The 26,238-nt window shown below is 46.3% G+C and overlaps 1 protein-coding gene across 1 annotated transcript in view; it reads left to right on the forward strand.

The window, feature by feature from the left end:
• The window catches only part of LOC128344054 (neurofilament medium polypeptide-like), a 62,191-nt gene that overhangs the window by 15,362 nt on the left and 20,591 nt on the right, over positions 1-26,238 (forward strand). The window contains exons 3-4 of the mRNA XM_053293487.1: positions 15,941-16,001; positions 18,912-19,007. Of these exons, the coding sequence (XP_053149462.1) occupies positions 15,941-16,001; positions 18,912-19,007 (157 nt within the window). The remainder of the gene's footprint in view (positions 1-15,940; positions 16,002-18,911; positions 19,008-26,238) is intronic.

Genomic DNA, 26,238 nt, shown 5'->3' on the forward strand with positions numbered 1-26,238 from the left:
TACTCTATATATGTGTTCTTACATACTTTCACCTGTGGTGCTGGAGACTAATTGACTCCTTATGAGATTTTTTTAAAGCTATCACTCCCCACACCACATTCCTGCCTACTCCCCTCCCCCAAGAATTCTGCCAGGCTCATATGGTCCTGTGCCCTCTGTTCCTGGATGGTTTCACCGGACAAGGGTTTTCTACCATACAGCAACAGAGAACATCCATGAGCATAGAGCCAGGGATATACAAAAACTTTCTGAGAAATCTTGCTAGTCTTCTTGAAATGTCTTTGGTTTACCTTGAAATTCCTCAGATATTTTACCTTAGGAGTTGCTTCCAGAAACCATTTTTCTTTAGATTACATTTTTTTTGTGTGTGTGGCAATTCTAGTCATAAGAAAAGGCAGGTATCTCTTCTCCTAGGGGCATATCTGCAGCTTGCATAGAAAATTAGCCACACAGGCTAAACATCCAAATGGCATGGATGTTTAGCCTATGGATCCAAACATCCATTTTGAAGTGGTAGCACCCAAGTACCCATTGCCTGGGCTCAACAGAAGCAAAGGGAAGTAACTCTGGCCACTGCCACTAGCCAGAGGGCTAAGGAGGACAAGTCTATCAATGGCTACTAGTCTGAAGGCTATAGGCCATCTCCTGCTTAAGAGGCAAGATGCCTCTCAATACCAGTTGCAGGGGAGCAACAGCAGGAGAGAGGACATGCACTCAGCTCTTGCCTGTGGGCTTCCCAAAGGCATCTGGTGGGCCACTGTGTGAAACAGCATGCTGGACTAGATAGGCCCTGGGCCTGATCCAACAGTGTTGTTCTTATGTTCGTAAGTAAGGGTCACTTCTGCCTCCCAGGAAGAACATCATGGCAAGTGGACAACCAGTCAGGCCTCATCTATTGGTCTGGGAAGGAGCACCTTCAAGGAGCATGCTTCTCCCCTCCTGGCCAGAAAATATCTTTCTGTTTTGATGTCCAGTTGCCTAGAGACAGCAGAAGCAAAGGGAGAACCCATTGGTCTCTGCCATCAGCCAAAGGGACATGCTGCTAAACTGTGCCTGTGTGTATGCGTTAGTTCTGTCTATGTAAGTTGCCTGGAGGACTGTTAGGCTGAACGGTGGGGTATAACTACTATAACAAATAAATAAAAATAACGTTGCAGGCTAAAACACATTAAACATCTGGAGTATAGAGAACAGAACGCGTTCCCAGTCTCTAAAACTAGAATCACCTGGACAATCCCTTGGTCTGCCAGGGCTTTAAGTTCATTAAAATTACTTAGTTTAGGGAAACATGCCAAGATACAATGCAAAAACACTTAGAAAGATATCCCTTGACATCTTCAGTCATCAAGCAAAGTAATGGGGCTTTCATGATTAATTACACAATGATGAATTTTCCCAAGGGAAAGAAATAAAATAAAACATGCCAGAAGCAAAAGCCCAAGGTGTCAACAGCAAATTTAACGGTAGAGTTAAAACATGAAACATCCTTATTTCAATTCATTGTTCTTTTCCTTTTATCACAAAATCTCTGGGTTAATTAAATGTACCTGTGGCTTTAACCTGATTTTGCCCACACATAAACATTATTCTCCAAGCCAATTTGTTAAAATGGCACAGGTTTCTCCCATTCTTTGACTAGGAACTGTACAAGGCAGCAATTCAGATCGGGACTGCAATGCAGAGATCAGGGTGCCATTTCCCCCACCCATGGATACTCCCTGCTCTAAGCAACTAATTAACCCCAAGCTGCTATTTCTACAATTGGCACAGTAAAATAGTGGAATCATGCGGGCTGGCAGGAAAATTACACAGAAGTTAAGGGTTAAATACTCGCTACCTTTGCACCACAGTCTTGATCCAGATCATGGCCTCATGCAGCTGCTACGTGGAGAAAATGAAAGCATCTGACTACATGATGAGGCATTTGATGTCACATATAGTTTGGTCCCTAGGGCTGAACAGATATTTACCATTTTGATTTTGGTAAAAAAACCAAAACCAAAACAAAACACCCCATTCTTTCAGGAGTTTGAAATATTTTGGAAATAACTCTTCACCTTTATTTTTAAAGGGTTGGGACAAAATAGAGGGTGCATTTTTGAAAAACCTCTGAAATGCACAGCCCCATTTTGCCATAAGTTCAAAAGCTGCTCACCAATTCAGATTTCAGCCATTCAGGGTGAGGGCAGAAAGTATTGCCCTAACTCTGATTTGGCTTCATGATTTCATCACATAGTCAAATTTTATTAGCTATTTAGTGCCATCAGGAAGCCAACCCAGAGTGAGGGCAATGCATACTGCCCTCACTCTGATTTGGCTTTGTGACACAGTTACCAAATTGAACTGGCTGACAACATGGTTTTTTATTTTAATTGTATTATTATGTGTGTTTGATTTTAATGTAAACTGCTCTGAGCTGCTTTAAGAAGGGTGGTATATAAATTTAATAAATAAAATAAAATAAAATAAAATACCAACATCATTGACTGTCTGGGATCACCTCTGGAAGAAACACTTTAAAAAGAAATTGACATCTAGGCTTCAGATCAGGGAAAGAAGTAACTGTGGTGGTGAATAGCACACATGAAAAATAAGCAATGGAGTTTCAAAAAAATAAATAAATTCATCCCCCAAAACTCCTCCTTTAGCCTCCCATTTTTCATGGATTTAAATTTGACACTGCCCCCACTTCTTTAAATCTTGTTTGCTATTTCCCTTGTCCACTGCTACTTGTACGTCTCTTTTCCCTTCAGGTAACTACCTGAGTAGATATGTGGGTAATCTCAGCTTGTTGCATATCATGTAGCAAACGTAACACTACAAATGAGAGCCAGTGTGGTGTAGTGGTTAGAGTGCTGGACTAGGACCAGGGAGACCCGAGTTCAAATCCCCATTCAGCCATAATACTAGCTGGGTGACTCTGGGCCAGTCATTTCTCTCTCAGCCTAGCCTACTTCACAGGGTTGTTGTGAAAGAGAAACTGAAGTGTGTAGTACACCGCTCTGGGCTCCTTGGAGGAAGAGTGGGATATTAATGTAGTAATAATAATAATAACAACAACTCTATGTAGCAAATCAGTTTTGGATATGTGCTCATTCTTTTCTTGCACTAAGGGCCAGAAAAGACAACCGAGAGAGGAGACTTCTGAGATCAGTCACAGAAATGATCCCAGGCTATCAGGGATCATGCAGTTAATGCAAGGACATAATGATACTATGTACCCAGTCAGGTTGTTCACCATGTTTCTTTTGGTAAAACTTGCAATTGGTAATAATGTGAATCTTCATGACTGCATCTGTTCAAGGACAACCTGTCCCACCAGATCATTTGAATTTCATATCCACATTTCTGGGAACTGCAATTTGGATCAATGGACTTCAAACATTCTACTCTCTGGGAAACATTTCTACATTCATCTGACCATCGGGTGTCTGTGGTGGGGGAATCACACACTGCAAAAGACTTGAAAGCATGTTGCAGGGTGTGCTCTTCACTTTGTGTGGGGCATCAACTGGGCCTATCGGGCCTAATCGTTGCTCACAGGAATTGAGGACCTGCTGCAGAAAGTGCTCAGCACTGCCAAGACCGAGCACTGCAAGGAATGAGTGGTAAAAGCACGTGAGTTGACATCCATCATTAAGGAACCCCTGATAATGTCCCCACAATTTGAAAACCACCAACTTGAAATTAAAAATAGCTGTTTCTTACATGTTTCATTGACCATATTCACTAGTTCTGTTTGTTTCTTTTTGAAACAACTTTGAGATGTTCTTAGCACCTCTTGTGACAACAGACGCAGGCCCACACTGAGAATGGCTGTGTAAGCCTCACTTCCCCAGCTCTCTGGTTGTGGGTGAGATTGGAGGGCCTGAGTTAGATAAAACAGGAAAATCCACTCAGCTAGTCATGTCATCACATTTGTGTACACATCAAAACGTATGATTTAAAAATAAGCTCTGCAAACTGGCTGCTGCCCACCGGCACATGCTGACATGTTTCCATCCCTCCCCTCAAGTTGCTCATTCCTAAACTGCACACACAGTTCCTGATAATGAGGTCTAATGTAGTTGTAGTTTGGAAGGAACATTCATGTTCCATGTGAGTCACTTCCTAAATGCAACTCCTTGATACCAGAGACTCTTCTGCAACCATCCCTTGTCAGAAGTAGGTGAGTGGGTTGGCATATTTTGCTCAGAGAGCTCTCTAATTTTGATAGGCCTGATGTTTGCTCTTCTTTACTGCTGCCCCTCAGGTAAATTAAGTTAGAACCTTGCAGTACCTAGATGTCCTCTCTTTAGCTGGGACAAGGCCAGGAGGTATCAGAACAAGGTACTGAAGAGGATGGAGAGGATGGAGAAGGATCATGGCTGTATGGATGAGGCAGGCTGTAATTAAGCATTAACTGGTGTGCCCTGGCTACAAGTCAAGCATTCCAGCTAAAGGGCAGAAAAACCAGAAGAACCAACATTTCTGCCATGTTCCTTTTAATGGAGCTTATGAAATAGGTAGCTCCCAGGGTGGGGAGGAGGCTCTGTCACCACCTGTTCTGTGTTCGGAAGAACAGCCTCTTCCTGGAGCCGCAGGCTCTTTCTGTTGGCTGATGCTTGTTCATTTATGACCACTGAGGCAAATCAGCAACAAGCTTTGTCACCAGCTTCAGGGCTTCAAGTGGGACCTTCCTGATAGGATCTAGCCGACTGGGCCCCCTAGGGCTGTGCATGTTCAGTTCCCAGAGCAATCACAAAAGGGAGCAGGGGTTTGCCACATCAGCTGCTACTATCAACAGGCCGTAAAAAGCCTCTGGATTTATGGTCCACACACCCAAAGAGAAAAATATTTATAAGCAAGCACCTGACTTGTACATTTATCCTTCAGCAGATCTGCTAGTCACAGTAGGTGCCAAAGCATCCCATTTCAAAAGGATTGGGGTATTTACGTGCCACAGTAGGCTGCCTAATTTGTGGGCAATCCAGTTTGCGACTTGAAACAGCACATTGGAGTATGGAGGTCCTGCCTACTTGTAGATCTACCCTGTGTGTAAGGGCCTCCATTTTAAGCAGCAAGCTTGCAAGAACAACTTTCCTCACTATGGCTTCCTAGATGCATGAGACTCATTGTGGGGAAAGCAGTACCTTTAAAAAAATAAAAAATAAGAGTGATTGATTTCCCTCTTATAGAACTCAGAAGTGAAGCAACCCCTGCCCTACAACAGGGAAACATTTCTGGATGACTTCTGTTCTCAAAACACAGCCCATAAAAAATAACCAGAATGGGTACATTTTAAGCTATGTATACATAGCTATGGATACATTGGACTAAGCTTGCAACAGAGCTTTAGTTGTACAGCTTTAGATGCAAACAGAAACTTGTGAGAGTAGCAGCCTAACCTTAGCAAGTGGGTCAAAACTGTTTAATTCTGGACTACCGGTCACATTATAACTAGTAGAGTATATAACAAGTATAGGAAATCGCATATTATAACAAGTAGAGGAGGTTGACCTGACCTCCATGGTACTTTGGGGGCTTTAAGACCCATGGAATTCTCCCCCTCTCCAACCAAATCTGGTGAAAAATTTAATTGGTAATGAGAGTTGGCTTACAATAGCAGAAGTGAACAGATGTAGGATGTTTTCTCATCTAAATGTGATAACAGTGAGAGTCAAACTGATGTATAGTATTTGTTTGAGATTGTCTCAATCTCACAGTCTTAATCTGGGGCTGCACCAAATGTTCCCTCGCTTTGAATTACATACAGAATTGTGGAATTTCAGCAGGAAAAAAAATGGAATGATATGTTCAGTACAAGAGTGAGCCAGACTGCTATAATACTCTTTCATTTCTTGCCAGAATGCTCTGCAGTTTACTTCAGTACTACTCACTACATAAATTATAGTTCCTTTAACCTCTTTGCATGAGCCTTCCTTATGAGACTTCAGGGAGTTTGCATTTTTTAAAAAGCAGTTTAAAATAGAAACATATCACCAAAAATGTGGTTGCTAAAAACATCACCAAAGTTCACCAAACTTTGAATGAGAATGAGGGGGGAAACTCTTTTTGAAAGGAACCTCCTGCCACTAACTTCTGAGAGAAAAATGTAAGGGGGAAAACTCCCATAAGAGCTGTTGTGGGCTATCTCTCTTTTAAAGCATCCGTGTTTACAAACAAGAGTTGTCAAGTTGCAGCCCAGAGAATGAGGGTTTACCTTGACGTGCACTGAAAGAGCATAAGATGAGATAGTTGCAGTGGCTGCTCCTGCTTGTCCTTTATTGGGCTTCTTCTACACACCATCCTCCCCTGCCTCTATATGCCCTCTCCTATTTGCCCTCCTCTAGATGCCTTCTTCTATACGCCCTTGTCCCCAGGCCAAATGTGGAATCCTGTTTGCTGCTACAGGTGGGGAAGGAGGGAAGAGAGAAGAGCTGGTGAAGGAAGGGGCAGGTCACATGCAGCCACTTCTACTTTGTTTCCCACTTTTCTGGTGCATTTAGAAGTTATCCAGGGTGCTTTCCAGATTACACCCTGAAATGGGGTCATGGTGGATCTCGGAAGTGTGCTTCTACACTTCCTGTGTTGTGACACTGCAGTCCCTCCGCTGACAGCAAGGTGCCATTCACATTTCCGATGCCTTGTTTCAAATTTAATCGCTGCAATATAGTGCTATGACATTGTATATCCGGCGTAAAGAAGTTGCTTTCCCCCCGGGTGGATAGTTTCGGCGATACTGCTCCCCCTGCTGTTTACGTTTCAAATGCAATTGGCCTGAATGGAAGCATTTTGCTGCTGTTGGGCAGCTAATCTGGAAAGCGTCCAGGTTGAAGCCCAGTAACTCCACCACAAGGCACTGCAAGAGGACAGAAGGCTCTAACTGAAAGCAACCAGATCCTAAGATAATTTAAAGAACATTTTCATTTGCTTTTTTCTCACTGACACATTGGAAAGGAACAAAAGAATTGACACCTGAGGTCATCAGGTGTGAATGGGACTGAAGAAGCAGTATCACACTCATACTGTAAATACTTATGCAAAAAGAAAATTATCATGGTACAATATATAACACCTACACCCCTAAAGCTATACCATAGCATCACCCTCTTTTGACCTCAGCAACACACACCCCACCTCTGCACTTTCTCTCTAACATAAAGGTCTTGAACTACAGATAAAAATACAATTTAGGGTGTTCACCAAGGCAGTTAATGCCATCCATTGTGTTCAAAACTTGCCTCAAGGGCCCCTCTGGGCCCTACATGTAACCCAAGGCTACACCCATTGCATCCTCTTGAGAAGACACTAGATCACTAGTGTCTTTATGACTGTAGGCTGCCAGTGTCACAAAATGGAGCTGCCTTGTTTCCATGCCTTCAGCACCTTAAAAAACCTGTTTTAAAACACTTGCAGTGATCAAGCTTCTGCCAAGAACTTAGGTACAATAGGATGCCACCCTGCCCATCCAGTTCTATTAGCTTTGGCATTGCAGACATTGTTTTCTTCTAACAAGACTGATACACTTTTTTTTTTTTTGGCCATACCTTTGCAAGGTGAGCAGATGCCATGGAGATAGTGGATCTATGCAACAATGGAACTTGAAATGTGCAGCTCTTACAACAAAAAATATATAATGACTGCTGCCCTAAGTTCCTATTCCAGACACTAGGGTTGTTCAAATGACTAGCCCTACTGGGGTAGGATAGGGCTATCCTAGGTAGGGCTGGTGGTCATGTGAAGTGCCAGGATTGCACCTGATCCCACTGTTTCTCCCATGGGAAACTCTGATTTGCAACCCAGGCTTAAAGTGAGGTAGGAAGACAAACACGTGCCTCCAACCTCACTCGCCAGTCATGTGGGATGTCCAGCTGCCAGCAGCCATCTTGAAGGGGGAAGGAGTGGCCAGCAGCATGGGGCATCCCCAATGCACTGCAATGTTCATGCGGTACCTTGTGGCCCAGCCGCCTTACTTCGCCTCCTGTTCACTGCTTCGTTCACTACCACCCCATTCATGTGGGTGAATGGGTGACAGAGCCCTGATTGGTTTCTGGTCATATGAGGGTCCCCCACCCCGTTCAATATGGATCATGTGGGTAACCTTTTTTGTGTTTCCCACAACTGCTGCCATGTTTTACCACTTTTGGATTCCTATGAGATAGTGTCATTGTGGTTTGGAAGAGGGCAGGTGCTGCTTCTCATGTCACACACAGTACTAGTACTACACATATGATGAAAAAAGCTGTAACTACTGAAACTCATTCTTCTTAACAGCACAGGAGCCCTATAGCATCAAGTTACAAGGAACAGCAGAAACAATCTGGGATACTCTAGTTATTAATAAAGAACTCCAGAGAACTTTGTAGAGAACTTCGTAGAGGGGAGCTAGTCTTGTGGTAGCAAGCATGACTTGTCCCCTTCGGTAAGCAGGATCTGCCCTGGTTGTATATGAATAGGAGACTTTATGTGTAAGCACTGTAAGATATTCCTCTTAGGGGATGGAGCCACTCTGGGAAGAGAGCAGAAGGTTTCAAGTTCCCTCTCTGGCTTCTCCAAGACAGGGCTGAGAGAGATTCCTGCCTGCAACCTTGGAGAAGGCGCTGACAGTCTGTGAAGACAATACTGAACTAGATGGACCAATGGTCTGACTCAGTCTATGGCAGCTTCCTATGTTCCTTCCTAACTATGTATTTATTACAAAGTGTCTGGAAAATTCGGAGGAAAAAACTCAGACTGGTGTAATACAAAACAACACTTATCTCATATTGGACTGGGTCTCACGATTGGTGAGACCCGGTTTAGGGCGCTGAGCGGGCAGGGAGCCCTGGGCGGCCAGATTGGCCACCCACACGATGTCCGGCTCCGAGATGGAGCTGGCTGGGGGTGGGGGGAGCGGGGGCCACTCAGCCCCCGCAAGCCCCGGTATGCCCTGCGCGAGTGCGCAGGGCATACTGGGGAGACCCCCGAGCCGGGAGGCTGCTTTTAAGCCTCCCGGCCGGGGGTCTACTCATAAGTAAGCGCAGAACGAAGGCGTGCCGTGGCTACTCACGATTGCAAAAAGCAGATTTGCAGGAGTGCTCGCTCCGCAAACCTGCTTTTTGCCAGGGGTTCTCGAGCAGCTTAGCCGCTCCAGAACCACCGGGCTCGGCTGTGAGCCCAGTGGTTCTGACAACCAACAAAAATCGGGCCTCTGCTAGCCCGATTTTTGTTGGTCGTGAGAATAGCCCCATTGTCTTTTGGACCTGGTCTTGCCTGAGCTGGTGAGATGACTTTGTAGTTAGTAACAAGTAGTTACTACCTGAAAACAACATACTGTATGTCTATATTACTGGATCCAAGTGCTGCAAAACTACTGTTAAATGTCTTGCATTCAGTAGTGCTTTCATGAAGCTTTACAAATCTCCGCTGGTGCTGAAAAACACATTAGTGTTAGGGCTTTTGTTCACTGCATTCCTCAAAGGACCTTTTTGGTGCTGATTGACTTGCTTTTTCTCAGCAGTTGTTCTTTTCAGAGTTGTGGGGGTTGAGGGGTGCTCCTCAGGTCTGGTCCAGGAGGACAGAGTGGTCCCTCCCCCTGGAATAGTGTGGTGTAGGGCTGTCCTTAGGGCAGGACAAACAAGGCGGCACCCATGGGCTCCACTCTTTTAACCCCCATTAAAATTAACTAGAACGGGGCCCTGCACTGGCTAAATTGCCCCAGGCCCTACACCCCACCAGGGCTCTCTAAAGACAGCCCTGGTGAGATGCCTTGTGCTATCTGATTCTCGAGGTGGCTCCACAACTGAAAAGGTGACAACCATTTGATCTAAGCTTTGGACAGCTCAGTTGACAGAGCTGTGAAAAGGGCCAATTCCATGCTAGGGATCATAAGGATGGGGGTTGAACATTAAAATGCTAATATTATACAAATCTATGGTGCTGCCACAGTTGGAGTATTGTGTATGATTCTGGTCACTGTATCTTAAGAAGGATATTGTAGAACTGGAAAAGTTCAGAAGAGGGCAGCCAAGATGATCAGGGGCCAGGAGCACCTTCCTTTTGAGGCAAGGCTACAGCATCTGGGGCTCTTTAGTTTGGAAAAGAGGCGGCTACAAGGAGCTATGATAGAGGTGTATAAAATTATGTATTGAATAGAGAGAGTGGACAGAGATAAATTTTTCTCCCTCTCTCACATTAGAACCAGGGGTCATCCCATGAAACTGATGGCCAGGAAATTTAGGACTAACAAAAGGAAGTGCTTTTTCACACAGAACGTAATCAATCTATGGAATTCTCTGCCATGGGATGTGGTGATGGCCACTAGCTTGGATGGCTTTAAAAGGGAGACCTCTCTATCAATGTCTACCAGTCTTATTTATTTATTTATTTGTTTAACATATTTTTATACCGCCCAACTTACGTCTCTGGATGGTTTACAATAAAATAAAAACAGAAAGTAAAACATTAGTGGGTTAAAAAAAAAGTTTAAAACATTGCAACAATTAATTTTTTAAAAAAACAATATTTTTAAAAAGCATTAAAACCATTAAAACAATATTAATTAAAAGCTGGGGTGAAGAGATGCATCTTTAAAGACTTTTAAAAAACTGTCAGAGATGGGGAGGCTCTTATTTCACTAGGGAGCGCATTCCAAAGCCTCGGGGCAGCAACGGAGAAGGCCCGTCCCTGAGTAGCCACCAGACGAGCCAGTGGCAAATGCAGAATGGACCTCTCCAGATTATCTCAGTGGGCGGTGGAGTTCATGACGAAGAAAATGTTCTCTTAAATACCCAGGGCCCAAGCTGTTTAGGGCTTTATAGGTTATAACCTTGTATTTTGCCCAGAAACATATTGGCAGCCAGTGTAGCTCTTTCAATACAGGAGTTATATGGTCTCTCTGAGATGACCCAGAGACCACCCTGGCTGCTGCATTCTGGACCAACTGTAGTTTCCAGAATTACATACAAGGGCAGCCCCACAAAGAGCGCATTGCAGTAATCCAGTCTGGAGGTTACCAGCAGATGTACCACTGTTTTGAGATCATTCATCTCAAGAAACAGACGCAGCTGGTGTATCAGCCGAAGCTGATAGAAGGCACTTCTGGCCATCACCTCAACCTAGGAGACCATGGAGAGGCTTGGATCCAGAAGCACCCCTAGACTGCGTACCTGTTCCTTCTGGGGAAGTGTGACCCCATCCAGAACAGGCAGATCAAAATGGTCTCTCGAGTTCCGACCCCACACAGTGAGTACCTCCGTCTTATCTGGATTCAGTCTCAGCTTGTTATCCCTCATCCAGCCCATCACCGACTCCAGGCAGGTATTTAGGGAGGTTATGCCCTCTCCTGATGATGCTGGTGTGGAGAAATAGATTTGGGTGTCATCAGCATACTGATAGCACCCTGCACCAAATCTCCTGATGATCTCTCCCAGCGGTTTCATGTAGATGTTAAACAACATCAGAGACAATATGGAGCCCTGAGGCACACCATACAAGAGTTCAGATTTTGAAGAATATCAGTCTCCAAGGGACACCATCTGGAACCTGCCTGAGAGGTAGGAGCGGAACCACTGCAAAGCAGTGCCTCCAACTCCCAACCCCCTCAGACGTTCCAGAAGGATACTATGGTCGATAGTATCAAATTCTGTCGAGAGGTCCAAAAGGACCAACAGAGTCACACTCTGTCCATTTCCAATTGGAGATCATCCATCAGGCTGACCAAGGCAGTCTCCACCCCATAACCCACCTGAAAGCCAGTTTGAAATGGGTTGAGATAATCAGTTTCCTCCAAGACTGTCTGGAGCTAGGAGGCCACCACCCTCTCAATTACCTTGCCCAGCCATGGAAGGTTGGAGACAGGCCTGTAGTAGTTGCTCAACTCTGAGGGATCCAAGGTAGGCCTCTTCAGAAGCGGTCTAATAATTGCCTCCTTAAGACAAGGAGGCATCCTATCCTCCCTCAGAGACGCATTTATGATCTCTACCAGGCCTTCTACAGCAACCCCCCTGCCAGATAATATAAGCCATGTCGGGCGTCAAGAGAATATGTGGTAGGCCGCACCATTCCAATCAGCTTGTCCACATCCTCAGGAGTCACAAACTGGAACTGATCCAACCTAATCACACAAGAGGAGTCGCTGGACACCTCCACATCAGACACTGAAGTAATTGTGGAAATGGAGTCTAAGTCGGCCCAAATACGAGAGACTTTCCCCCCACAAAGAATTTGTTAAAAACATCACAGCGGGTAATCAATGGTACTAAATTCTGATTCAAGGGAGGAGGGGCACATACTAGCCCTCTCACAACCCTGAACAACTCTGCTGGACGTGAACTTGAGGACACAATACGGGCAGAAAATAGCAGCTTCTTTGCCGCACATATCGCCTGAGCATAGGTCTTCAAATGAGCTCTATGTTGCAATCTGTCAGATTCAAGCCAAGTCTTTCTCCACTTGTACTCCAGTCGTCTACCTCACTGTTTCAGCCTCAGTATTCTTCCGTATACCAAGGGGCCAGTTTTGAAGCAGGTCGTAGAGGACCAGATGGTGGTCCATCCATGAAAATGGCGAAATCACAGGATTCCCCATCCACAGAACACCACCCTGATCAGAGTGAAAGACCAAATCAAACGTGTGACCAGCAATGTGTGTCGGCCCCGAGACCACTTGAGATAGGTCCATAGTTGTCATTGCCACTATGAACTCCTGAGCCTCCCCAGACAAATTGGTCCCAAAGTGAACATTGAAGTCCCCGAGCACCACAAGCCTGGGGGACTCCAACACCAAGCACGAGAGCAAGTCCGTCAGCTCAGTTAGTGACTCTGTTGGGCAGTGGGGCGATCGGTACACCAACAGAAGTCCCAGTCTACCCCTGGTCCCCAGACTTAAGTATACACATTTGATATGGTCCGACACTCTAACAGGGATCCTGGTAAGGGAAAGGTTATTCCTATAGATGCAGCCACTCCACCTCCCCGCCCATGGTCCCTCACCTGCTCCTCAACAGAGTACCCTGAAGGAAGAAGCTGGGACCACACTGGGCCCCCAGCCAGGTCTCTGAAATGCATACCAGGTTGGCACCATACCATGGCTATAGACCACCACCAGCCTCAGAGACAAGATGCCTCTCAATACCAGTTGCACGGGAGCAACAGCAGGAGAGGACATGCCCTCACCTCTTGCCTGTGGGCTTCCCAGAGGCATCTGGTGGGCCACTCTGTGAAACAGGATGTTGGATAGCCTTGGGCCTGATCCAGCCGGGCTGTTCTTATGTTCCTATGCTACTAGGAAGTCTCAGTGCAAGCACGCCATGATGGATCTCAGGATTTCCACCTTAAAGTGCTTTTTCTTTAGGAAATTATGCAGCCACTTGAGGTCCAAAATTGCCCTCATGTGCCAATGGACACATGAGGACAATTTTGGGTATTAAGAAAAAAATGGATAGACCCCTGAGTTGATGGACTGTTTAGGAACTGGCTCTATTGCCTGGATGTCTAAGAGATGTTGAATTGCTGTAAGGAAGGCCTGGTGTTTTGTTGGGTCCCTTGCTCACTGGGATGTCACAATCATGTTTCTGTGGTTGTGAAAAAATTCTAGAGAGTAGCTTTGTGTGATTGTCTCCAGTACCCATTTGTCCATCATTGTTTGGAACCAAGTTTGAGGAAAGCTTCAGGAAAAAGAGTGTTTCTTTGGGCCCTTGGGAAAAGGCCATGAAGTTAGAGATTGTATGTGAGGTGCCTTTTGAATAAGGCTTGATTGAGAGCCATTGGGCTTTGTAGTCTCCTGCTGAACATGTCCCAGAGGGCAGTTCCTCCAGATGAAAGGCCTGCTGGGCTTTAGAGTTGTAGTCTTCCTTCACAGTTGGTAAGGCTTTCCTTTTGTCCTCACTTTCTATCTGGACAGCTTCTAGAGGTTCTCCAAAGAACCTTGAGCCTGAGAAGGTAGAATTAGCAAGCCTGGCTTGGGATCTAGGATCTACATCCCAAACACATAACCAAACATTCCGCCTGGTCACCATATCAGTAGCCACGGACCTGGAGATGAATTGCACTGCATCCAGGGAGGAATCTGTCAACAGTGTGGCAGAAAGTGTGATCTTTTTAAGGCCATCTTTAACTACCTTGGGGACTAAGTTCCCGATGCCAACAACTCCACCCATAGGTACACTGCCTTGGGGGGGGGGAAATGGAGTTTGTGATTGCTATCCTGAAGGCAGCACCTCAAATGACCCACAGAAAGCCACCTCTATCCTTTTGTTGCATGGGTCCTTCCCCATCTGCTGGGATCACAGTTGGATGTGACAGCCATGGCAGTGGCATCCAGTACAGATGCTCTGAGGAAATGCATGGTGTAAGGCAAAGTGTAAAGCCTGTTGGCTAAACAATGGGCAAGATGTGCCTTGGGTGGTGTGACCCATTCTTCCTTTAATCCCTGATCAAAAAAATCTGGGAACTATAAAGGGCTTAGAAGTTCCCGGGGGGGGGGGGGGGCAGGATGGACTTGACCCCTTTGGAGGGAACTGCTGTTGTGAAGGCACAGTCACCACTTCCAATAACTGAAAGGCATTGACACGCCTTGCATAGCAAGGTAGAGCAAAGGTCCACCTGAAACAGCCTATCCTTTCTCCCATACTTAAAACACTGCTCTGATTTTTTGTGTACTTCTCACAACAGCCTTAGCAGCCCCAACAGAGAGGGATGCTGGCACAGGAAGTATACATGATATGTGCTTGGTATTCTGGGCTTGGTTCCCAAATTGCACCAGTAGCATTTTTTGTTCTGTACCTCAGGGGTCATTCAGATCATATGAGCACTTCCCACATCCACAGCTTGCAATTGCAGGAGGGCTGAGGAATGCAGCCATGGGAAGGATTGCCATGTGATCTGTGCATTTGATGGGATATGGAACTTCAGGTGTTACCAATGTGATGTGCCCACAGAGGAGATGCAGCCACCATGCCACACACCTTTTTGAATGAGGCATGAGAGGAAAGAAATAAGGCGGAGGACTTGAAGGAAATGCATTTTGTTCTTTGAAGCAGTATAGTGAAGGGATTAACCACTACACTAAGTGAGGTTTGTTGCCAGCTCTTTTGATGACTCTCCAGTGGTATTATTTCTTCTGCTCTCTCCTCCCACACAATTTCTAGTAGCTCTGTGGGCTCTTCCAGGAAGGGATGGTCTCTGATTATTACATACCTGGACAGCATCCAGCACAGTGGATCCATTATTCAAGCTGGTGTCTCTAGGTGCTATGATAATAGCATAATCAGGAGTAGATGGGCAGGTGTGGCTGTTTTGTGGGGTGTGTCTGGGGTGGACCACTAGCTTTACTTCCTAAATGGATAAAAGAAACAAACCGAAGAGGCTAATTATATACACTCTTTAAATGACATCTTGTGCCATTTCATTCATACCAGTCATTAACCCCTGCTAACTTGGCAAGAGGCACCTTTTAACGTGGTAATTCTCTTTGTTTAGCAGGGGGAGAGTAACTGGCCCTATCCACCCTCAGCACAGTACCTCCAGTGACTGTTGCTGGTGTCTATCTTACGTTTCTTTTAGATTGTGAGCCCTTTGGGGACAGGGATCCATCTTATTTATTTATTATTTCTCTGGGTAAACCGCCCTGAGCCATTTTAGGAAGGGCAGTATAGAAATTGAATTATTATATTATTAATAATATATTATTATTCTATTTTTATTTTTATTTTTATTATTATTATTATTATTATTATTATTATTATTATTAATCACCACCAGCCAATTACAAAAAGCAACTTTACTGGGAACAGCCTATATTCTGCGACAATATCTATAATAATACTAGCAACAACATTGATAATACAGTACAATCCAGCCATCTCAGGTCCTTGGGAAGGACTCGATGTCTGGATAAAACAAACTAGTCAATAACACCTGTCTGACTCTGTAAACAACAACAGCAACAACAACAATAATAAATTCCTCTTTTCCCTTAGATATGAGGAAGAAATAAACAAGAGGACTGGAATGGAATTCAGCTTCGCAGCACTCAAAAAGGTAGGCTTCACAGCCATGCAATGGGATAGCGGTCCATTCTGTACCCACTCAGGTGGACCAGCCACCAACAGATTTAGGTAATAGGACAGAGCTGCTCAGTTTGGGCCCTTCTGCAGATGTTGACCTACAGCTCCCATAATCCCTGGCTATTGGCCATTATGGCTGGGGATTATGGGAGTTGTAGTCCACAAACAGTGTGTGTGTGGGGGGGGGGTAACGTCAAGCAGGCCTGTAATAGGAGGAGGAGAGTTGAAGCCATGAACCCCATAATTATGACTTGGTGAGATGTTCAGGTTTGGAATGCATGTATCAGTGACATAGCCTTTTAAAGAAAACTAGCTGGGCTGGGCACAGAGCATCTGTGCCTCCGGCCAGCCCACCTACCCGTTGCTGCCTTTTTCTCCCCCTCCCCCACCCACTGGCAGTCCGATTTCTGGCTGACCAGCCAGCTCGCTTCTTCTCTCCCCACCCCACCCCCACTGCTTGGCCCTGCCCCTGCTGCTTTCTGGACGGCCCACTTCTTCTCTCCCCACACCTTTCTGGCTGGCTGGCAGGCTGGCCCACTTCTTCTCTCCTCATACCTTTCTGGCTGGCTGGTGGGCTAGCCTGCTTCTTCTCCCCCCCCCCCCCACTGCCCGCTGCCACTTTCTGGCCAGCCGGCCACTACTGCAGCCACCATTTTCTTCCCTCCCACCCATCCCGTGGCTATCTGGCAGCTCTCCAAACTCTCGTAAGAGCTGCCACACATGGGATTAGCCATGGGTATGCCTTAGAGTATTAAATATATAGATAATAATTTCTGGAATTTTTTAAAAAAATGCATACACCAAAGCTGACATGGAGTTTTAGAGCTAGAATTATTAAATACTCTTTATAAACGGAAAAGAGTTCCTGAAATAAATGAGGATAACTCATTTGATGAGAATAAACGTAATAATGAGAAAAATTGAACAGTAAATGAATTTCCAAAATCTGACTCGATTTTTAAAATTTCAAAATCTAAAAGTGTATTTGTACTTCCTCAGGTAATCCTTTAATTTTCCCACCATTCCCACTGCCACTTGTAGTGCAAGAGGAATTTTGAGTGTGATAATGTCACATCATGGTTCAGTATTTGCATTTATTGCCATGAAGTGGGGAGAATCAAGGGCTGCTGATTTGGCAGAAGCCATGCATTCTCTATAATGTCTACTTCTGGCCTTAGACCTTTGTTATAATTATTCCTCTGTAAAGGAGAATTTTAAAAACATGGGTGTGTGTGTGTGTGTGTGGACCTAGACAAACCTACAATTGTTCGGTATCATCTGGCACTCCAGCTATAGTGTCTGGCCAAACCTGTATAATTATAATCAGCCCATTCAAGATTTCTGTCATGGTTCATCTGCACACAGAATTTCCTGCATTTCCTGTTCTTAAGCTATAATGACACACTTGTGCCACTATCTGAACTTGTCTCATTCCACCTCTGGAGGGAGGGCCTTGAATGTTAGCTGAAGGTCATTGCTGTGGAGACTATTGAGGATGAAACAGGCTGGGTGTCATTAAAGATTAGAAATATTTCTTATGTTAGTTTGCTATAATTAATGAAAAATGCCTACTTGCCTGTGCCTTTCTGTTTATTCTGCTGGCCATATTTAGGTTACAGTCTCCTTTTCCTTACAATGAAAAGATAACTCTGTGGGTCAGCCCCACGTCCTCCTTCCTCCTGCACTCCACCTATATTTCCAGCATACTTATTTAATTGATGAAGTTGTACATACAGTACATTATGCAAAATGGAGGGAAATAGAAGTGTGGGTCACAGACATTAGACTGGAGAGGGTTAGAAATAAACAGACTCCCCAAATCTAGGGCTGCAGTTGTCAGCTGTTTTCCTGGGAATCCTCAGGTTTTTTGGAAACTTCTCAAGGATTTCTTAACAAAAAGTAAAGTAATAATGGGCAAGCATTTCTGAAAGCTTGCCTGCCATTCCCAATCACCCCCAGCAGTATGCAGCTACAAGAGTGTGGGGTGAATTATTGGACACACTGGCTAGCATCCAGACTAACAAAGCACCAGTGCTTCTGAAAAGTCCTGCTAGTTCAGCTGCACTACTGGCTCAGCAATGGGGGCAAATTTCAATGACTTCCCCTTCCCCAGAAAGCACTTTGTGCCACCCTGGAATATGTCCCTGAGGCTGTTCAGCCCTCAGGGATATATTTTCAGATGACACAGAGGGTGTCTGGGGAAAAGGGAACTTGTTGAAATCACATACACACTAACACTGTTGCAGCATTAGTAAGGAACTCTTCAGAAGCATTAGTACTACACTGGTACTTCTGCCATTTCATCAATGCTTTGATAGGATGTCAGCCAATGCCAACTCAAGTTTAGTGAGGCTACACTGGCATAAAATAGGCACGACCTATTTATAGGGATATAAACTGAGTTTGTACCTTAGGACATGCCCCGGAATCTTCTGCAGTGAGTGAGGATTCTATGGCAGGCGTGTAGGATTCCTTGGCAAACAAGCCAGGGTGGAAAAGGTTCCTTGAGGGTAGAAAAAAGTCTGAGGACCAATAACTTGGGGCATAAATACATTTTAAAGTAGCACTCACTTCAAAACGGCTCCCAAACAAGTAGACCACTTTTGTATCTAAACTCTGTGATTATGGAGTCCTTTTGGGCTGGTTGGGGGAAAATGGAATCGTTTTGGTGGGAATTTCTAGCAGATATATAAGAATTTGGTTGGCAGAGTGTCCCCCATCCCCCACAGCAAAGTCAAAAGCCATCTGATCTGTTGGTGATGCCACCTGTTTCAAAATGGAAATAGCAATGTTAATGCCAAGGTTCCCTCCTTAAGCTTGCATACAAAGAGATAAAAGTTCCAGTTCAAGTGAAAAGCACCAACTCTCTTGCTTCACTTCACAGGATCTGGACAACGGCTTCCTGCACAAAACAGAACTGGAAGCAAAACTGAATGGACTTCATGACTGGGTGGAGTTAATGAAGCATGTCCAAGACCAGGTAAAACAAGCAAACAAAGATGGGCTAAACTAGTGTTTTGTTGGGGGACAGCACTCGTTTTTGTTGATACCTTGTATATCCATGTAATTAGGGAAAGTTCTCTCTTCAAGCTTTTCTGGATACATTTTTTGAAAGGTGGTTAAAGTTGGTGAACTCACTGGGCCTTGTCAGATGAAACACGGAGCCATGGAAGCTTCTAACCAAGCTTTCAAAAACAAGCAGAGAACTCCCTCCATAGACAAACTGGTAGCGATATGGCATGTTTCACTCTTGGTAGTTTCTTTGACCTCTCTCTGCCATTCGGTCAATCCACAGCTGTTTCTCAACTGCTCTGTGCTGAACCTCTTGCAACAAGCTGAGAAAAAAAGCCTGGGGGTCGTTTTGGACATAACACGATGGCCAATTCAGCCATGCTTAAAACAAACAAGCCAACTACACACCTTGGTTTCAAAGCTTGGTTTGTTTGGCCAAATTGAACCTCAGGTGAATTAGAAAGGCACATTTGGATGGAAAATCACAGCAAGGATTCTCAAACTCAGCCAAGGATCCACATTGCATCTGAAACAGCCAACTGAGTGACCTGATCCATGCAAGCCACAGGGTGGTCATGCAGAAGGCTTGCACTCAATCAGTGACCACATTATCCCTGTTCTTAAAACAGTTGCACTGGCTGCCGATATGTTTCCAGGCAGAGTACAAAGTGCTGGTTATTACCTTTAAAGCCCTAAATGGCTGAGGTCCGGGTTACCTGAAAGAGCGCCTTTCTCTACAAGATCCCCACTGCTCATTAAGATAATCAAGAGGGGTCCATCTTTGGGTAACACCAGTTCATCTGGTGGTGACCTGCGATCAGGCCTTTTGTATTGTCACCCCTAGACTGTGCAACACACTCCCCATGGGTACAAGAGGACTGTCTTCCTTGGAGGCTTTCACGAGAGCCTTAAAAGCCCATCTCTTCAGCCTGGCTTTTAATGATATCTAGTTTTAACTTTAATTTTAATGAGATTTAATCTGGTCTAATTGTTTCTTGATTTTAGTTTAGTTTTTTTTTTAATTTTAATATAAACGTCCCTGAGCCACTTCAGCAAGGGCAGTATATAAACTGAATGAATGAATCTGACAATCTGTCTTAGCAGATGCAAGGCTGTCTGTGATGGTGCCGGTCACGGGGGAAATTGTGCTGCAGGTGCTTAGATTCCCTGTGCCATATTTTACCTTTCCCCCTAGGTGCTGCTTCTTTGCTTCAGGTTAAACACTGCGGCACCAAATCAGAAGCACAGGAAGCCTGTTGTACTGGCAGTCAGAAAGGTTTAGGTTATGAGGAATGAATCTGTGTTCTTTGAGCCAGATGCATTTATTAAATGGGGTAGAAATCATTTGCACAAGCATATGATGCAGCAGGCATGTGCAGAGTTTTGGAGTGTGCACAGAGGGAACTAGGGGTGTGCACGGAACCGCGGAGTTGCGGTCCGGCACTGGGGTTGGGGATTCCAAACAAGTTCGGGGGGGGCTTTACTTACCCCCTCAAGAATGCCTCCGTATTTCTTGAAGTAAGCGGGCGGCATACCTCCCTGCCGCCCGCTTCATTCCCCCTCCTCCGCGGCTGCTAGTGCTGCTAATCTTCGCTTTGAATCAATACTCAATCGGGCGGCAGGGTATCTCCCAGTCCCTGCCGCCCGGCTCTTCAATGCCCCCCGACTTAGGTTGAATAACCCTGCCGCCCCAGGACCCCTGCCGCCCCTTCCCTTCCCTTCCCTTCCCTTCCCATGCTCAGGGGGTCGGCAGGAGAACTCCCCCGCCAACCCCGTCCCCTTCCCCGGGCGGCTGCGCTCTAAAGTTAGAGCGGGCGGCGGGAGAGCTCCCAGCCGCCCGCTCGCTTCCCCGGCTGTGGCGCTGCAAATGGCTTCTTGGAAGCCTTTTGCGCAGGCGCACTTCCAAGAAGCCATTTGCAGCGCCGCAGCCGGGGAAGCGAGCGGGCGGCTGGGAGCTCTCCCGCCGCCCGCTCTAACTTTAGAGCGCGGCCGCCCGGGGAAGGGGACGGGGTCGGCGGGGGAGTTCTCCTGCCGACCCCCTGAGCATGGGAAGGGAAGGGAAGGGAAGGGAAGGGAAGGGGCGGCAGGGGTCCTGGGGCGGCAGGGTTATTCAACCTAAGTTGGGGGGCATTGAAGAGCCGGGCGGCAGGGACTGGGAGATACCCTGCCGCCCGATTGAGTATTGATTCAAAGCGAAGATTAGCAGCACTAGCAGCCGCGGAGGAGGGGGAATGAAGCAGGCGGCAGGGAGGTATGCTGCCCGCTTACTTCAAGAAATACGGAGGCATTCCTGAGGGGGTAAGTAAAGCCCCCCCCGAACTGGTTTGGAATCCCCCACCCGAACCAAAACCACCCGTGCCCGGACCGGTCTGGAGGCCTTTAGAATGGCCTCCGAACCGGTCCGTGCACATGACTAGAGGGAACCAGCTTCCTCTTCCCTCCTGACTGCCACATGCCAGTGGTAGCCTGCAGGGGTTTGCATGTGCACACACAACACATACCTGTGAGTTGCAACTCATTCTAAGTGGTCATGGCTGCTATGTAATCATTACTGGGGACTTAATTATTATTAAAAATTATTGCTCATTATTGCTAATTATTACATAGCAACCATGACCACTTTGTGATGAATTTGTACATGGAGTGAGTTGCAACTCACAGGTGTGTGTTGTGCATGCATATGCAAGCTACCACTGGCATCCAAGCTAACCCTAACCCTTCCAACATAAGGCCCAAGCTTTCTTTAGAACCAGCATGATGGCCAGGGGTCAGCATGAAACCAGGGATCATCCCGTGAAACTGAAGGCTGGGATATTTAGGACCAACAGAAGGAAGTACTTTTTCACACCACATAATTTAATCTATAGAATTCTCTGCCACGGGATGTGGTGATGACCAATAGTTAGGATGGCTTTAAAAGAGGCTTCATGGGGTGCAGGTCTACCAATAGCTACTAGTCTGGTGGCTATAGGCCACCTCCAGCCTCAGAGGCAAGATGCCTCTGGATACCAGTTGCAGGGGAGCAGCAGCAGGAGAGAGGGCATGCCTTTGTCTTTTGCCTGTGGGCAGGGGCGCACCCAGGTGATTCTGGTGTCCAGACCTGAAGGAATTCAGAGGGGGGGGCCCCCGCTGCTGCAAGGACCCCCTTAAAACCTTTTAGTGCAAACCTGGGGGGCCCCCTCTGTCCTGGGGGGCCTGCTGCCCGCTGCGGCCTGTGCCCACCGCTGCCCTGGCCACTGCACTGCTCCTTGCCCTTTTTGCCACTTTTTGCAGTCACCATGTGTGCGGCTGGGTCGGGGGTGAGGGGGTGATCTGAGCAAGCCTCCTCCCCCGTGGCGGCAGCGGCAGGTGGAGTCAGTGGCCGCTAGGCCTGTCCATCCGGGCCAGCGGCCCTTGAGTACTGCGGGGCACTCCAGCATGCCTACGCAGTTGGAATCGATTGTTGCAAGCCCGTGATGTCAAGGGCTTGCAACAATCTTTTCCAACTGTGAGGGTGCACTGGAGTGCCTCGCAGTTCTCAAGGGCCGCTAGGCTGAACAGACAGGCCCAGCGGCCACGCTGCCTGCTGCTGCTGCTGCCCTAGGAGCAGGAGGAGGCCTGCTTTGATCACCGCCCAGCTGCGCACATGGAAGCTAAAAATATAAGAAATATTGGACAGCGGCAGGATGGGCGTGGGGTGGCGGCAGTAGGCCCCCTGGATCTTGGTGGCCATGGGCTGGGGCCTCAAGGTCCGGTAGTAAGAGCGCCTCTGCCTGTGGGAAACAGGATGCTGGACTAGATAGGCCTTAGGCCTGATCCAGTAGGGTTGTTCATATGTTACCTTTAAGGATCGCTTGTGCCAAATGATTCCGAACCTAGAAATGTAAATTACAGGATGATTATTTTCCTATCATTTTTCTATAACATTATAGGCTATTTGTTTTTAAAGTACTATTTTTGTAGTTTATTTATTGTTAAATTTGTATGCCACTTTTCATTAAAACAATCCCAAGGTGGTTCACACAAAAATTAAAACAAGACTATAAAATTACACAATTAAAATATTAAGCTAAAATATACAAACATAGATATGACTAAAAAGATTTAAAATGCAAGCATAAGATAGCCATAAACAAAGAAGTAGCAGTGGAGACAATTGTATAAAAGCCTGAGAAAAAAGCCAAGATTTCACCCACTTTCTAAAAACTGTGATGGGGACTGAGGAGTGAATAGCTACTGGGAGAGCATTCCAGAATCTGGGGGCAGCAACGGAGAAAGCCCTGTCCTGCATGCATGACAGCTGAACCTCCCTCATTGTCGGCACCTAGAGCAGAGCCCCCTCAGATGATCTCGTCAAGCGGGCAGCAACCCTTGAGAGCAGGCGGTCCCTCAGGTATCCTGGGCCCAAACCATTAAGGGCTTTAAAGGCCAAAACCAGCACCTTGAATTGGACCCGGAAACAAACTGGTAGCCAGTGCAACTCTTTCAAAATGGGTGTGATGTGATCCCAGCAGGCAGCTCCAGATAAAATCCTAGCTGCCATTCAATCACATCTAAAATAATATAAAATTTTAAACATAGCCATATTAGTAACATTGGATCTAACTAGTAGCAAGCAGAGTGTGACAAACTTGTATTGCAAAACAGAATTTTGCAGCTGTGCGTGTGATAGACAAATTCACATCTATAAGCAAATATTTGATGTAGAATTTGTCCAGTCTGCCTTGCAGAATATGTAAAAGAGGGTCAATTAACCTTTGCCTAAGGTCTATATAAAAGACACACTGCAGGAGCACATGTGCAACTGACTCAATCTCATCAGAGTTACAGGGGCAATATCTCTGCCCAATTGGAATTCTACTGTATCTACCAGCCAAGAATTCCAAAGGGAGGGCATTCATACGGGCCCTCGAAAAGGCCCATCTATGTTTGGGGGAAGTAAGTAGAAGTAGATAATCTGCTGGGCGAGTTCTCATCCCACCACTGAGCAGGAGGAATTACCTAGATGTCCTCGACAGGACTTTCTGAAACTCAATATCCCAGATCCTTCATTTAATAAGTTCTTTGGGCCCTGTCCAAACCCACAGAGAGGATTGCCTCAGGTGAAAGACCATAGGTATGGAGTTTCCTAACACAGTTCTCCCACCAGCTCGAGCGGTGCCTATCCGATAGTAACAAGGGAAGGAGACCAGAGGGCAATAAGTTGATTCTTGCTCCATTTATTAGTATTAGATGCCAAGCTCTGGCTTCTATCACGATAACACCCAATTCCAATCTCAAAGTGGCATTAGAGATACATTTGGGGGTCAGATATAATGTTCTTCGAATCCTGGCTTGGACCCACTCTAGGAGGGAATAGTTAGCATAGGGTCCCAGCTGAGCCCCATATGTCATTTGAGCCATCAACTTTACCTTAAATAAGTTGATGGCACCCAGCATAAACATCCCTCCTTGCTGCCTGTGGAAGCAGAGAATTGCTGACACACTTCTCTGTGCCTGAGCAGCAACATAACTGATTTGGGCGGTCTTCATCCCAGATTCCTGAAATACAACCCCCAAATATTTAAAACATTTCTATGTTGTGGTTGTCAATCCTCCATATATTTTTTCCTCCTGTTGGAGTATCCTAGCTGCCGCATTTTTCACTAGCTGCAGTTTCAGAATATTCTTCAAGGGCAGCCCCACGTAGAGTGCGTTACAGTAATCCAGCCGTGACATGACTCAGGCATGGGTAACTGTGGCCAGATCTGCCTTCTCGAGAAAGGGAGGCAGCTGGCACACTAGCCGAAGCCATGCAAAGGCACCCCTGGCCACCACCTCCACTTGAGCTTTCAAAAGCAGTGCCGGGTCCAGCAATACCCCAAAGCTGCGTTCTTGCTCCTTCAAGGGGAGTGCAACCCCATCCAGAACTGGTAAAATCTCCTCATCCCGATTGGCATTCCTGCTGACCAACATTACCTTTGTCTTGTCCAGGTTCAGTCTGTTTATTAGCCCACATCCAACCCATCACAGCTCCCAGCCCCCAATTCAGTACATCCACTGCCTCCCTAGGATCAGGTAACAAGGAGAGATAGAGCTGAGTGTCATCTACATATTGCTGACAACTCAGTCCAAGTCCCCGGATGACCTCTCCTAGCGGTTTCATGTAGATGTTAAACAGCATGGGGGATAAAACCGAACCCTTCGGGACCCCACAGGCCAATGGCCACGGAGCCGAACAATAGTCCGCCAGCACCACCTTCTGGACCCTCCCCCCAAGAAAGGGCTGGAGCCACTCCAAAGCAGTACCTCCGATTTCAATACTCAAAAGTTGGTCCAGAAGGATACCATGGTCGATGGTATTGAATTCTGCTGAGAGGTCCAGCAGAACCAACAGGGATGCACTCCCCGTCTAGTTCCGGGCGTAGGTCATCCACTAGAGTGACCAAGGCAGTTTCAATCTGGGGCGGAAGCCAGATTGAAAATGGTCTAGATAATCCGTATCATCCAAGACTCTCTGCAGGGTCTTGGATAGACAAATGCATGCAAGTATTGTTATGGAACATAAATGGAACTGAATACAACACCATCTGAGAAGGAGGACCACCGATCTGAGCCAGTAGCAGACAATTATGTGCAGCCAGGGTGCAATTCCAGCCCAGCAACAATCACCTCCAGTTGGTGCAGGAAGGAATTCCCCAGCATTCGCTCTCCCCTCATTATGTTCAGTTTAGAGATAGAATCAGGTGGCGACCTTTCCTTGGGAATTCAAACGATGCGGTTGTCAAAGAGACTCATGGCTCAGTCTAGCATGGTGGTTGCTGTTACTAATGTCCAGCCTTGCCAGTTCTCTAGATACCTGCTTTCCTTTGGAATGGCACTTGGGGTCACTCTGTGAGCAGCTTTGGAAATAACATTCTATTGAGGACACCCTCTACTTCTGTTTGTTGAGCCATTCTCTCTCCTTCACCAAGTAGCTCTTCAAAGTCTGCCTCTTAAACCAAATCCTGCTGGAATCACCCTCACTTACTTTACCTGGGTCAGGAATAGCTCCTCAGCCCTGCCCTGTCTCAGAATTCAAGCTCACTTGAAGCCACTTGAGCTTCTCTGTTATGCTGGGTTGCAGCCAGCCTCCATCACCAGGGCTGGCTTTAGAGACTGGCCATGTAAGGTACTGGCCAGCAGCACCTGGCTGGTCAGGCTTTCAAGGGCCCGGCTCGCTGCCTGCTCCTCTTGGTTTG

This window comes from Hemicordylus capensis, chromosome 2, assembly GCF_027244095.1.
Source record: "Hemicordylus capensis ecotype Gifberg chromosome 2, rHemCap1.1.pri, whole genome shotgun sequence".
Lineage (NCBI taxonomy): Eukaryota > Metazoa > Chordata > Lepidosauria > Squamata > Cordylidae > Hemicordylus > Hemicordylus capensis.